General features: G+C 30.6%; 2 protein-coding genes across 4 annotated transcripts in view; both read right to left on the bottom strand.

Annotated features, from left to right (window-relative positions):
* LOC114344740 (zinc finger RNA-binding protein) overlaps positions 1-6,777 on the bottom strand; it is a 114,849-nt gene extending 108,072 nt beyond the window's left edge. For all 3 annotated transcript variants that reach the window (XM_028295580.2, XM_028295574.2, XM_028295566.2), the window contains exons 1-2: positions 6,661-6,777; positions 6,168-6,349 (exon numbers count right to left, since the gene is read on the bottom strand). In XM_028295580.2, the coding sequence (XP_028151381.1) occupies positions 6,168-6,349; positions 6,661-6,710 (232 nt within the window). In that variant the 5' untranslated portion in view covers positions 6,711-6,777. The remainder of the gene's footprint in view (positions 1-6,167; positions 6,350-6,660) is intronic.
* A 4,523-nt stretch (positions 6,778-11,300) lies between these two features.
* Positions 11,301-15,579, bottom strand: part of LOC114344717 (2-oxoisovalerate dehydrogenase subunit alpha, mitochondrial) — a 31,390-nt gene continuing 27,111 nt past the window's right edge. The window contains exon 6 of the mRNA XM_028295540.2: positions 11,301-11,447. Coding sequence (XP_028151341.2) covers positions 11,363-11,447 — 85 coding nt within the window. The 3' untranslated portion in view covers positions 11,301-11,362. The remainder of the gene's footprint in view (positions 11,448-15,579) is intronic.

Here is a 15,579-nt window from a genome sequence, read left to right on the forward strand (position 1 = left end):
AAGTAAGGAACTTTTATTCAAAATATTTTTTCGAATTATGGATAAATGGCGCTATAATCGGAAAAAAAAAACAATTTATCATGATACCATAGGTATATTATAGAAACGATGTAATATCTCAAGAAATATACTTCCAAATGAAAAACCAAAAAACACGGGTTTAATATTTTTCAAAAACTTATCTAATAACACCAAACATAAGCCCACCCCACCCGCTGGAGGTGGGGTGGGGGTAACTTTAAAATCTTAAATAAGAACCCCCGTTTTCTATTGCAGATTTGGATTCCTCGTAAAAAGATAAGTAACATTTTTAGAATTGCTGATACATGACGCTATAACCGGAAAGATAAGATTTATTAGCGCCATCTGTAAACAATTCTAAAAAATGTTTCGAATAAATGCTATTTGGTCTTTCATGAGGAATCCAAAACGTGGATTCCTATTTAAGATTTTAGAGTTACACCCCACTTCACCTCCAGGGTGTGGAGTAGGGGGTAGTGTTTGGTGTCATTCGATAGGTTTTTGAAAAATATTAAACACATCGGCTGCCCCAAGTAGAAACACTGTATATCCATTTTTTTCAAAATCACTTTTATTGCATTTTTGGATTTAGGGTGCTGTTATCTACCATTTACCAAGGAAAAAAAAATAAAAAATGAGTAGAACCACAATTTAACATTGCTATGAAACACATTATATCACATTCCATCTTCACTTCACCACTTTACGTTTTCTACTCTGGTGAACATTTTTCGAATTGGCGCTTACAGTGTTTCTACTTGGGACAGCCGACATGTTTTTTGGTTTTTCATTTGGAAGTGTATTTCTCGAGATATTAGACTGTTTCTATGATTTACCTATGGTATCACGATAAATCGTTATTTCCGATATAGCGTCATCTATCCATAATTCGGAAAAATGTCTCAAATAAAAGTTGCTTACTTTTACGTAAGGAACCCAAATCTGCAATAGAAACTGGGGTTTTCCATTTAAGATTTTAAAGTTACCCCCTCCCCCACTTCCCGGGGTTTGAGTGGGCAGTTGTGTTTGGTGCTATTCTATAGATTTTTGAAAATTATGGAACACATATTTTTCAGTATTTCGATCGGATGTGTATTTCACGAAATATTCAACCGTTCTGCTACTTTTGGGACACTCTATATAAAAGTAACAAAATTTAAGTATTTGAGATGACCTTTTGACATCATTCCTTAGTAGTTACAAACATTTCTTCATAATAGAACAACACATAGACCATTGTGGCAAATAACAAGTCAGATTCCGTAAAGCCAGATCATATCTAGATAATATATTTATTAATCAACTATTCTAAATGGGAAATAAGCCACAATTAAACTAAAAAATGATTTTATTAACGTTTGGACGTCCAAATCGGATGTAGTTGTCAAAATACCTTATTTTGACAACAACATCCGATTTGGATGTCGAAACATTAATAAAATTATTTTTTTTAATTCAATTGTGGCTTATTTCCCATTTAGAATAATGCCACAAGGAAATAGCTTCAAAACAATATATTTATTCATCACGGGACAAGTAATGGAAAAGAACAAATAGAAAAATATTGAAACACAGGACCTGTTGTAGAAATTTTTTATAAATCTTCGTTTCATCTTCAGCAACAATAATCTGTAAGTTAGAAACTCATAGGATGTACAGGGCCGGCTTCAGTTCTAAATGTTTATAACGAAATTTGCCCCCTTATTTTCAAACGTGAAAGAAGAGGTTGAAAAATCTTATACGCATTTATTTACATCAGAATATGAAAATATGTCTTTAGAAGGAGAGTGGATTGTGGATTAACTATCTACGATTTTTTTTTTCAAAAAGTATATTTATATAGCTTTGGACATTTGACTTCTTGGGATAAACAAGTTATAATATCTAAGCAACAAGTTCACCAATCGGGCACTACAAATTTTTTTATGTTTAGTATTGAAAGATTTTCATTTTAAAGCTTTAAAAAATACATAAAAGTTATTTTTACAATAAATAAGGCAATTGTAAAAAACGGCCATTTTGGACTTTTTGCAGGCTGTTTTGCATTAACGTATTAAAGAAATTAAACTTGCCATAGCTCAAATTGTAGGTTTTTTTAATTTACTACAATTTTCTATTTAAAAGTTTTTCTCTAAAATGAATATCCTAACCAGCAAAATTAAAAATCTTGAAAAATTGAAAATTTAACAAATGAAAATTGTCATAAATAAAAAACCGCACAAAATTTTTGGTTACATTTTAGTATAAGTTATTCCTGATATCATCCTTTACAACACCTGATAGGTTTCAAAAATTCCTGAATTATATCCTGAAATCAACCTATTTTTCACTCACAGCTTGGAGTAATAAGCATAGCAATTAGGTACCTATGGATCATTCCACGAATATACGACTCTCTTGGATTATCGCAACAACGAATATTTTAGTGTACAACATAGAAAGTACGAAAGTAAATGGCTCTAATAATTATTCCAATAAACAGCAATGTAATTTTAAATTTACTTTCATTCTTATTTTACACAGCAAAATATTCGTTTTCAAGATAATCCAAGAGGGCCGTATATTCGTGGAATAGGATATACCCATGTGTCTAGTACGGTGGCTCTTACTGTATAACCAAACTTGTACAATCCAGCTAATAAAATAAGTGGATTAAAGTAACTTATTCAAAACAACAGCATGTCGATGTAATGTAGTTTACCTCCAAGGTCCAGATACACCATTTTAGGTAAGCAGATGTCAGTGTACTTATAGAATAATGTACATAAGCTAGTAGAAATAAATCCAAAAGGGAAGATTCATATAAACTACAAAAAACATGATAAGGCATATTTAAGGGCGGGGGGGGGGGGGGTATAGTTAATTCGGAGTTTTTTTGAATAATTTTAAAACGTTTTCCCTTGAAAGTGGTGGAGTTAAATTAAATGGGTAAAAAGATATTTTAAATAACAACACTTGAAGATTATTCAGTTAAATCTTTATTGACAAATATTAAAAAATGAAGCAGTGGCGTCATTTTTAAGTAGACAATCCAAAAAAGAAGATGATTTGCAGTGTACACTATATCTTCGGACAGAATCATTTGAAACATATAAACCAAAAAGATTATTTGAGTTTAAGAGTTTCTTGAGGTAGTGACGTCGAGTTTTTATGATTATATTGATTTCTAATTTCATGAACTTTAGTGAAAAATCGAAAAAAACAAAAAAAAGTGTGTTTGGTAAAGAGAAAAATGGTAATATAAACAAAAAAATTGTTAAAATAAGCAAAAACTCGACGTCACTACCTAGTAAAATATCTAAAAAAGAAGTGTGCAAAATTTCAGAAAGATCAGTGCATTATTTTTTGAGTTAGGATGTACACCGCCTCAAAAAAACATGTTTTTCAGAAAACGCGTTTAAAAAAAATGTAGTTTTGTCAACAATACTAACAAAATTTTTGTATATACAGTCAAACCCGCTTATTAGAATACCTCTTAATGGAATATCCCGTTTAAGGAATACAAATTTGAGGTCCTGACACGTTTCTACTAGGGACCAATGATCGGTTATTAGAATATCCCTGTTATAGGAATACTTTTGATTGGCACGAAGGCTATTACAATAAGCGGGTTCGACTGTATACATATCTCCATATCTCCGTCAATTTTGCTCGGATTAACTTGAAATTTTAATGGTATACTCTTGAAAATATTTACAATCGAATAAGCCAATAAAAAAAAATCGAAAAAAATAATCAAAAATACTATACCCCCCTTAAATGCAAAAAATTAACTTTTACTGTGAATGAAAAGCTACAACCCCCACACATAAGGAACAAAAAATAGGAAAGGCATTCATTAGAGGGGATTATAATGGTAATGTTGATTGAAAATTCTTCATTCCAGTTGGAACATAAAAAGAAAAAAAACAACAAAAGAGTGACATCACAATTACCACAATTTTGGTAATTTTACTTTTATAGAGAAATAATTATATTTAATTGAAAGGAACGAAATAAATAATTAAAAAAATATCAAATTACTTACACAAAAATTGAACTAACTGATTGAAATCCATTTTAAAAATCATTCAAATTTACGTAATAGATCTTAATACAAATGAAATATACTTAAAATTAAGACAGAAACAAAAGTATTACGTATAAAATGGAACTAAAAGACTAATTATACTTTCAAAAAAATATAGTAGAAATTTAAAACTGAAGTTTCAAAACTTTTAACACTTGATACAAGACTTGTTTTTGGCACATCATTTCTTAAATAATTTTATTTAAAAAGAAAAGAAGGGTGATACCTAATTGTATTTTGTTTAAAGAAAAATGTTTGATGACTGTAAGTTGATACTAAATATAAAAACACTGTAGGTATCTAAAGTTTTTTCAGACTGTCAGTACTAGTGGTAAAAACTAATACTCTGGGCTAATTAGCAAAATACAAGGAAAAGTTATTTACCAGCAATTTTATTGCTGGGATCGAATCTTATGGTTGTATATATTAATAATATAGGTATGCAAAGTCTGCAGATAGTGTGCTACTTTTTTTATAAACAAAATGGCACCCGAAAATCGTGTTTTTTCAATTTTTGCACTATAACTCCAAAGATTTTAACTTTAACCAAAAACACCCAAATAAACATTCACCATAATTAAATTCTGCATAGAGACATGTTTTCCCGATTTACTTCTTTCCCCGGAAAATGCGGGTTTTTCCAACAAAATCTTTAATTTTCAATTAAAATTTTAGATAAGTAATTGTTTATCAATAATTAAATAAATTGGTAATATAAAAGCTCCTTTCTTATAGATTATAATTCCAGAAGCCGAAGGAAATTGAATGGACAGTTTAGCAACAATTGAACTGTTAATTAAAAATTTACAGTCTCTATAATAACCACAATAATTATGATACATAAGAATAACTATGATTTTTGTATAAAAAGACACTGTACCTATCTAATGTACTTTACAAAATTGAAATTGGACTATTTAAGCAGCCTCAGGAATATTTTAAAATTATAAACAATTTTTTGGCTTATAACAAATAGAATATCACGGGAAATATTAAATTAAATTAAATCATGAAAACGGTATTGGACAAAAATAAAAGGGTGATGGTTTGAAAATTATGATCCTATTGTTTACATCTTTGCTGTAAATGCCGGTCAACTTTGACCGGTTGTATTTCAGGAACCACTCATCACAATTAAACGTTTTTTTCTTTTAAAAGAAGTGTCCTGCCGCTTTTTTTCCAATACCTTTTTCATGATTTAATTTAATATTTCCCGAGCTATTCTATTTGTTTATAAGTCAAAAAATTGTTTATGATTTTAAAATATTCCTGAGGCCACTTCATAGTCCAATTTCAATTCTGTAAGTACATTAGATAGGTACAGAGTCCTTTTATACAAAAATCATAATTATTCTTATGTATCATAATTACTGTGGTTATTATAGCGACCGTAAATTTTTAATTAACAATTTAATTGTTGCTAAACTGTCCATTCAATTTCCATCGGCTTCTGGAATTATAATCTATATGAAAAGAGCTTTTATATTACCAAGTTATTTAATTATTGATAAACAATTACTTTCTAAAATTTTAGTTGAAAATTAAAGATTTTGTTGGAAAAACCCGCATTTTCCAGAGAAAATTTTCGTTGAAGTAAATCAGGAAAAACATGTCTCTATGCAGAATTTAATTACTGTGAATTTTTATTTGGGTGTTTTTGGTGTAAAGTTAAAATCTTTGGAGTTATAGAGCAAAAATTGTAAAAAAGTAGCACACTATCTGCGGACTTTGCATACCTATATTATTAATATATACAATCATAAGATTCGATTCCAGCAATAAAATTGCTGGTAAATAACTTTTCCCAAAAATGGTCTTATCTCTGATAATCTGCCCAGACTATATATATACAAAACTATTTATGAACTGTATAAACACTCTCTACAAATCTATAATTAACATATGCCATTTAAAATGGCTAATATATTTTAACAGTCCAACAAACCAGTGTTTCCTAGCTTTGATGAAACTGTCAAAATATATTATCAAAATGAATAATATGGTTAGATAAAGATTACAAAATGTTTAGTGACCGTTAAAAATAGACAGAAAACTAAAAAAAGTCAAGAATAGTTACCATAACCATAGTCATAGGAAGTGGCCCCCGGAGTACCCACAGTGGCATAAGCGGTTGGTTGAGCCTGGTAGGTTGTCTCGTAGCCAGTAGCCCTTGTTCCATACGTAGCAGCGGCACTCGCAGGAGTTGCTACAGCATACCCTGCTTGCCCGGCCTGATACGCAGCACCGGTGGCAGCAGCCCTAAAATCGGAAATATTTTGATGTAACCAAACAGTTCCCTTAGATTTAAAAGCCCAACTATGTGTTCTCACATGGAGAAAGTTATTTTCGGTGACTAGAGTACATATACTTTGAGAATGCAGAATATTGACGACCTAGCCAGTATTGATCGAATATAGCAAACTAAAATGCCGGATATTCAACAACCAAGGACGCCGGTAATCAAACCAAACAAATGTGATTCTCGCGCCGTTAATGCAGTTTTGCAGACAATGAATGGATATATTAGAAATAAAGCCCTTATTTTAAATTTGAAAACTAGATCTACTTACGTATACTGCGTTCCTCCATGAGTAAATCCGAAATAATTATTTGTAGCCATTTTTGCAATCACGTTTGATTGACTTGGATTTGACACCTGACACCTCTCCTCTACTGCTGACAACTGACTTTTGACATTAGAATTAGACAAAATTTCGCGTTAAATTTGATGACGTCAGAATTTTAATTAATGCAAAAATTCAAAACTTTTGAAGAATTTATTTTTACAAATATTTTTAATTTGAATTCGTAAGAAAGATAGGTAAATAGGAAATAATACTCTGGGCTAATTAGCAAAATTCATGGAAAAGTTATTTACCAGTAATTTTATTCCTGGAATTATAAGATCCTATATATTAATAATATAGGTATGCAAAGTCCGCAGATAGTGTGCTATTTTTTTTTATAAACAAAATGGCGCCGACAAATCGTATTTTTTTCAATTATTGCTCTATAACTCCGAAGATTTTGACTTTACAACAAAAACACCCAAATAAAAATTCACCGCAATTAAATTCTGCATAGAGATTTGTTTTTCCCGATTTGCTCCGACGAAAATTTTCCTCGGAAAATGTGGGTTTTCCCAACAAAATCTCTAATTTTCAAATAAAGTTTTAGGTAGGTAATTATTAATCAATAATTAAATAAGCTTTCTTGGTATAGTTTGTAATTTCAGAAGCCGGTGAAAATTAAACGAATATTTTAGCAACAATTCAATTGTTAATTAACAATTTACGATCGCAATAATAACCAAAATAATCATGATACATTGATCAAACTTATTAAGATTATAAAGATGAGATGCTTATTTAATATTTTATCGACAAAATATAAATTTTTCGTTTTTTACATAATCTTTAAATTTTGAAAAAAAAAATAGTTATACGCTGGTCTAATTAGTAAAGTACAAAGAAAGGTTATTTACCAGCAATTTTATTGCTGGAATCGAATATTATGATCCTATAGATTAATAATATAGGTATGCAAAGTCCGCAGATAGTCTGCTACTTTTTTTATTAACAAAATGGCGCCCCCAAATCGTGTTTTTTCAATTATTGGTCTATAACTCCGAAGATTTTAACTTTACACCAAAAACACTCAAATAAAAATTCAGCCCAATTTAATTCTACATAAAGGCATGTTTTTCCCGATTTGCTCTGACAAAAATTTTCCTCAGAAAATGTGGGTTTTCCCAAAAAAATCTCGAATTTTCAAATAAATTTTTTGGGCAAGTAATTATTTATGAATAATTAAATAACTTGGTGAAATAAAAGCTTTCTTGGTATAGATTATAACTGCAGAAGCCGGTGAAAATTAAATCAATATTTTAGCAACAATTTAATTGTTAATTAACAATTTACAGTCGCAATAACAACCAAAATAATCATGAGACATTGATCAAACTTAGATAGATTATAAAGATGTGATGTCTATTTAATATTTTGTCGACAAAATATAAATTTTTCATTGTTTTTGCATAATCTTTAAAGGTTTAAAAAAAATAGTTATAAACAAATTAACATTTCTCAGAAATTCTTTATTATATTATAATTTAAAAAAATACTTAATATGCGTATTTCAAAGGTCTTGAAAATGAATGCTTTAAAAATTTTTTACAACCATTCCCAAAAAAGTTATGAAACAGCAGAATAAACATACGATTACTCCGTTGTTTAAACTTTGTTTTAATTGTTTCAAAGCTTAAAAGTGAGTTTGTGGTACAAACTAATTACTCTCAAAAATACCAAACGACATTAGTTCAATGGTTATATTTAAATTAAAGATTAAAAATGTTTTTTTTTGTAACTTTAGCGCGAAAGTAGGCTTGATACAGAGCCGTGGAAGGGTTATAATACATAATTTTATTTATTAACTAGTGCACGTCGCGCGGCGGTCGTCGTTTCGAGTGAAAATTTTAGCTACGGTACTGTATTAGTCTACTTTCACGCGTGTAAATTACAAAAAAATATTTATTATCTTTAATTAAAATATAAATATTAAACTAATAATCGTTATTTTCTGTAAGTAATTAGCTTGTACTTTAAACTCACTTTTACGCTTTGAAAGAATTAAAAAATATTACAAACAACGTAGGAATCGTATGTTTACTTTGCTGTTTCATAATTTTTTTACAAAAAAGTTTTAAAGCATTCATTTTCATGATCTTTGAAATACGCATTTTACCTATTTATTAAAATTAGAATATAATAAAAACTTTCTGAGAAACGTTAATTTGTTTATAACTATTTTTTTTTTTAACATTTAAAGATTATTCAAAAAAATTAAAAATTTATATTTTGTCGAAAAAATATTAAATAGGCATCTCATTTTTATAAGATTTCAAAGTTTGATCAGTGTATCATAATTATTTTGGTTATTATTGCGACCGTAAATTATTAATTAACAATTGAATTGTTGCTAAAATATTCGATTAATTTTCACCGGCTTCTGGAACTATAATCTAAACCAAGAAAGCTTTTATGTCACTGAGTTATTTAATTATTGGTAGATAATTATTTATCTAAAACTTATTTGAAATTTAAAGATTTTGTTGGGAAAACCCGCATTTTCCGAGGAAAGTTTTCGTCGGAGCAGGTCGGGAGAAAAACATGTCTTTATGCAAAATTTAATTTCGTTGAATTTTTATTAGAGTGTTTTTGGTGTAAAGTTCAAATGTTCGGAGTTATGGAGCAAAAATTGAAAAAAAAACACGATTGGGGGCGGCATTTTGTTAATAAAAAAAGTAGCACACTATCTGCGGACTTTGCATACCTATATTATTATATATTGTTGTGATCTGCTTTCTATTACTTTTATATTAATTATTATTTACTTGATCAATTATTTAATTAACGCAAATCATACATAAAAATTAAGAAAGAATCTCAGGGTGCCTTTTTATAATATAAAAAAATGTCTAAATTATCTTATGTTATACTTATCTTCTCTCGTGGTTTCAGTATCTCTTAGTTGATCCTTATCGGGATAAAATAGGAAAAGGAAATAAATAGAAAAATCATAAATAAAAACATACAATTACCTTTATTATCAAAAGCAATGTTCTGTAAATTTATCAATTAAATTCTGTGGGCATAACTGTCCAAAAGAAACTTTTACCATATAAATTAATCTAATTCAAACAAATATTTATCGCTTTGTTCTTGATACCATTAATAAACCCAGCTAAACAAACAAATTTGGTATTCGCAAAATTACTTATACTTCCTATTAAATTTTTGAAATGTTGGAATCTTAAATTCATATGCTTTTACGTAAAAAAATTAACTTCTGATTATAAAAAAAATCTATCACATAGGTTATTGACTGACCTTTTTGATTCACACACAATGATGTCTCCTCTTGACCCAAACAGCTCCTCCTTGATTATGTTAGGCTACCAATCAAAGCCCTCTCCGTTCTCAGCAAACAATCCAGCAGGATACCAGCAACTATTTCTCCAAAACACAAGCCAGGCTTCTTTTAACCAGGACTCGTCCAATAAACTCCAAATCTCTCTCCTCTCTTTCTCTCAACAATAATCTCCTGAGACCCAAGTATCTTTTTTACTTGGTGTCACAAATAATTTTAATAACGATAATTCTTGTAACTTACTCTCTTGGACTTTACAGAATCAAAGAGGTATTTCTTCTCGATTTGATTTGTCTCTCGTTCCACTTTTCAGCTACTCTCACTTATCAAACACAACCACTAGTACTTGCTTCTGAACTACTCACGAAAACTTTTGACTGCTCCTCTCGGCTGCCGACACCACAATGAATTCCTCTTTCCAAAACTATCTCAACATTCAAAACAAAACTTTCCCCATTCCAAATTTCCAAGCCAATCAGAAACATTTCTCTCCCCCATTCTTTTTTTCATTCGAAAATCCACTCATACTTTCCAAAAATATTCCTACCATCATAATAAATTACTTTCGGGAAATTCTACAAAATTTACTCGGGGTCTAACAAAAATAGCTTAAAATTCCAAACTTTCTTTACCTTAATTTTCTAAGAACTAATAATTACATCTACCTGTGGTTTTACATTTCCCGTAAACAATCTGTTTCAAATAATATTCCTAAATAACTTTCACTTCACTTTTATTTACAAATGTTTTTAATATTCTTCATGGAAAGATTCATTAAGGAGAAACCACCTTGCGTGATAGCTAACTTCTAATAAATATTTACAAATCAATACACAGGGTGTATCAAATTTATGTGCCCACGTTATATTAAAAAAATTAAAATTTTTGTTCTATCTTTGATTGATAAATTGAAACACAATAATAGGGCTTTTCATTCACAGTCATTTGTTTCGAGCTTCTGTCATGTGTCACATAATATTAATATATCTACGTCATACGTTATTGGTATTTACAATGATACAAACCAAAGACGTATGACGTAGATATATTAATATTATGTGACACATGACAGAAGCTCGAAACAAATGACAATCGATGAAAAGCCCTATATATAATCATAAGCTTCGATTCCATCAATAAAATTGCTGGTAAATAACTTTTCCCAAAAATGGCCTATTCTCCGATAATCAGCCCAGACTATAATAGATAATTATAGGATTAGTTAAAAAACTACTTTAAGGTTGTTGTATACTTCGAAATTAAAGGAAATAATAAAATAATATTGAAAAAACATATATTTTTATTTAATACATTGAAATAAATCAATTATTTCTGTACACAGGTTCAGTCTTTTCGTTTTTCAAATTGGTCCAAGGGATAATGCTCTTTGTAATTCTTTACGTGTTCAATCTGAGCAGCTTTTTGTTTTCTGAAATAGAAAGAATCAATTACAAATATGTATATAGGTACATAGATACAATAAATATAAGTTAAGTTGTATTTGAAGCTATAATAATTATGATAGGAATATGAATGGTTGAGGACATATAATTGCTTGGAAAAAACTCTGACGAGTAGGAGAATTTAAACACCCTGGTTCATCATCATTATCAATCAACCCTTTGCATCTACTGCTGGATGTAGGCCTTCCGTATTTCCGTCCACTGTCTTCTGTCCTGCTTTGAATCCAATTTGTGGTCATTATCTTTATATCGTCCGTCCATCGCGTGAGTGGTCTTCCTCTACTTCTTTTTTCGACTTTTGGTCTCCACTCGAGCAACCTCTTTGTCCATCTCCCATCTATAGACGGGCCACATGACTGGCCTAGTTCTATTTAAGTTTAGCCACCTGACATGTATTTGTGACTCTTGTTCTCAATCGTAGTTCTTCGTTTGTTATATGGTCCCGCAATGACACATCAATCATCGACATTTCCATCTTACGTTGAGCAATTCTTAGCTTCTTAGTAGATGTGGTTGTTAATGTTCGAGTTTCATCAGCGTAGGTCATAACCGGCAAAACGCGCATTGGTTAAAGACTCTTCGTTTCAAGCAGATTGGAAGATCACTTTTGAATAGGTCTCTGAGTTTACCATAATATGCGGTCCAGGAGGGGATAATTCTTCGTTTCAATTCGCATGTTTGATTGTCTCTCGTAATTCTTATTTGATGGCCAAGATACGTGTAGAGGAAAGTAACCAAATATGGAATAGTGCCCTAATATGGAATTCCTTGATTTCTCCGAAAATATAAGTTGGAAGCGCACTACAAGACCATCCTCTATTTCAGTCGCTCTCTTTATTATCGTATTCACACCTCTGTGTCAGATGCGTGAACGATACGTGTCTGACAGGCGCGTTTTGTTTTCTCGTCTCGCAGAAAATTTCAAACGTAAATATATTCAGTATAGTATTATTGGTTATTATGCATGAATACAGACTTGTTATGTTATTGCGTATATCAATAGTACCTTTATTTTGATATTTTATGACCTTCTGTAATTAAAACATTACGACTTGAAAACATGTTGATACTAGTTTGAACTAATGTACAAATCCAAATATGGACAGTCGTTGGTGCCTAATTATGGAATAGCGGATTCAGTGTAAGTGGGCTCATTATGATTGTGCTGGTCCAGAGTTTGATACATGGATCTGTGATTTTTGCAAGTGAATTAAGTATTCTTTTATTTTTCACAACGTTTTTATTTAAATTTATTTGATCTCATATACGTTATGTTTGTTTCTGTTATTGATATATGTTGATTTATGCTTGTATTCCATATATGGGTACCTATTCCATATTTGGATACTAAAATGTGATTTTGTTTTTTTGCTTATTTTTTTTTGTTAATTAAGATATTTCATAGAATTCTTTTAATTACGATATGTAAATGTTTGACTGATTTGTCATAACATTAAACTGTTTTCATTTCTATATAGTTATTTTTTTATGTCCCCAAAACAAAATGGTATTCCATAATTGGCGCCTTTCCTCTACTTTTTCGCAAACTCCATTTCGCAGTCGTTAATGACAATGTTTTCACTGGGGACCAGATTTGTCATTAGCTTTGTCTTGGATACAGGGCAGTCGAGAGGGATGAACGGGCCCCGGTAAAAAGTGAAGGGCGGGCCCCCGGCAAAAACTGAAGAGCGAAAAAAATTGTTTAATTTTTATAGAAATAAAATTATTAATAATAAATAATAAACATTTCAAATAGATATACATTTTATTAAATTTTGATTATATTTATAATAAAATCCATAAGGAAAAGAAAAATTTCCTGTAGTTGGATCAATCACAAAAATTGGAAAAAAAAATGGAAAAAAAATTATAATTATAATAGTGAAAATATTCATAATACAGGTGTTTTTCGAGTTTTCTGATTGACAAAAATGTCTCTAATTTTTGAAGAATCGCATGATTTTACCAAATTATTCTCAATTCACAAAGTTGATAGGCAGCTAACCGATCCTGTTTCATCATTACCTAATAGTATTTTTTATGCGAAAAAGAAAACTAAAGGATCTTTCTTCTTCTGCGACTGTCACCGTTGAGGTTCAAAATATTCTTAACGCAATATAACGATTAAAATTTGAGATGTTTAATTTTATTAACCAAATCTATTGGAGAAAGTTGAGATTCACCAATATTGTCCTTGTATATCGCTCTCAAATGAAAAATTTCATTTATCAATTCTTCACTGATGTCTTCTTTATAAAACTCGCGCAATACATATAAGTATCAATTTTTTTCTTAATATTGTCGTCATCTTCATCTCGGAATATCCATAAAATGTTAAATAGCGAATGAATTTTATTTTCCACATTAAATCTTCTGGTTAAATTGCGTAAGGGAAAGTGGGGGGAATGGTGCGCACTTAAGCAGAAATCGATTCTGTTGTAAATTCTTTCAATCTATCATAACATCCAGTACGTTAGAGTAAGCCCTAACTATTTTACTTTGCATATGTAAAATAAGTTTTAGAGAAATACAAAGTGCAAAAGCATAATATTAAAAAAAGGAAAGAAGTGCCTTTGCGCACGATTCCCCACCCTTGAGGGTAATCATGCGCACATATTGGGAAATGGTGCGCACTAAATTAATGTTACAAAAAAAAAACATTAATTTAAAATTAATGTAATAAAAACACTTCTTTCAAAAGTATAAAAATATTATGAAGAAATAAGAATTGTATGGTATACTTAAATGTCATATTTTTAACGTAAACAAAAGTTGCATTTATAATTTTTTGGGGTATTTACAGCTGTACATTCTGCATGATTCCCCGAGGCACATAACACACATGTATATCATAATCCTTTTTTCCCTCTTTCCCCACAAATAGAGCATGTCTCGTTACGTGCAGCTGGTTTTTCTAATGGTGGTGGAATGAAGCTTCATTCAACATCATCTAATTCATTTTCATCGATAATATCTGACAAATAACCATCTGTTACATCAGACGACTCAGGTGTTAGCTCTTTCTGCACTGTCTTCTTTTTTTGTTTGAATTTTTTTTGTTTTTCTTTCTTTTCTCTGTCTGGTTCGTGGCATCTGGCAATAAAAATTGTAATGTTTATATTTACCATTTCATTGTTTGTGGGGTAATCGTGCGCACTCCTGTGCACTATTACCCCTTTGTGCCCTAAATACTAATCATCATCACAAACGGAAAACTACTGAACCATATCAACCAACAGATGCACCAAAATACACGTTAAACAACATGATTTAAATCAATAATAAGTCCAAAGCAATTGAATAAAGCCTAAGGACTTACCGTCCTATTTTTTGGAGCAGAAAGACTAGAAGAATTCTTGCAATTTTCAATAATCGGATCTGACTTATTAGTCCACGTGCAATGGTCCACTGAAGATAATGGCGTAAACCGTTCATGAGATCGGTTGAAAGGTGTAGGATTGGTTGAGTTCGTAAAAGCTTCCACGGAATTTGAAATACAATGCAGCGCACGATTACCCGCCGCGCACCATTCCCCCACTTTCCTTTATTATATGACAATATTAAATATTTCCCAGCGAAATATTGCGTCGGGCCGTTTGATGTAAATTCTGGATTTATCCCATAATTGCTGGTAACTAATTTAGATTCTTCAAAATAGATTCATCTAATTTTTTGTAAATCTTCTAGAAGCCCTGATATATTTGTAATCTCCATATCCATAACATAGTTTTATCTGACTGCACTGTATAGTATTTGACTCCTGTGATTTATTGCTGTTAAAATTTTAAAACAAAAAAATCGATAAAAGGTCATAATATTAAATATAGCCCAGTATTAAAGCATTATGAACATACAGTGAAGAGCAAAAAGACGGGAAAAATTACGTCTTTGGTCTGGTCGACGTCGTACATCGCCGGGCCCCGGTAAAATGTACCGGCTGTACCGCCCTATCGGCGGCCCTGCTTGGTTATGTTAATTTTTAACCCAACCTGACAGCACACTTCTTGAAAGTCTTGCAACATTATTCTAATATCCTTTAAATTATCTGCCAGTAGAGCTACATACGATATCGTCTGCGAAACGCAAATTTGTTAGATT

The sequence above is a fragment of the Diabrotica virgifera genome, chromosome 1 (assembly GCF_917563875.1).
Source record: "Diabrotica virgifera virgifera chromosome 1, PGI_DIABVI_V3a".
Taxonomy (NCBI): Eukaryota; Metazoa; Arthropoda; class Insecta; order Coleoptera; family Chrysomelidae; genus Diabrotica; species Diabrotica virgifera.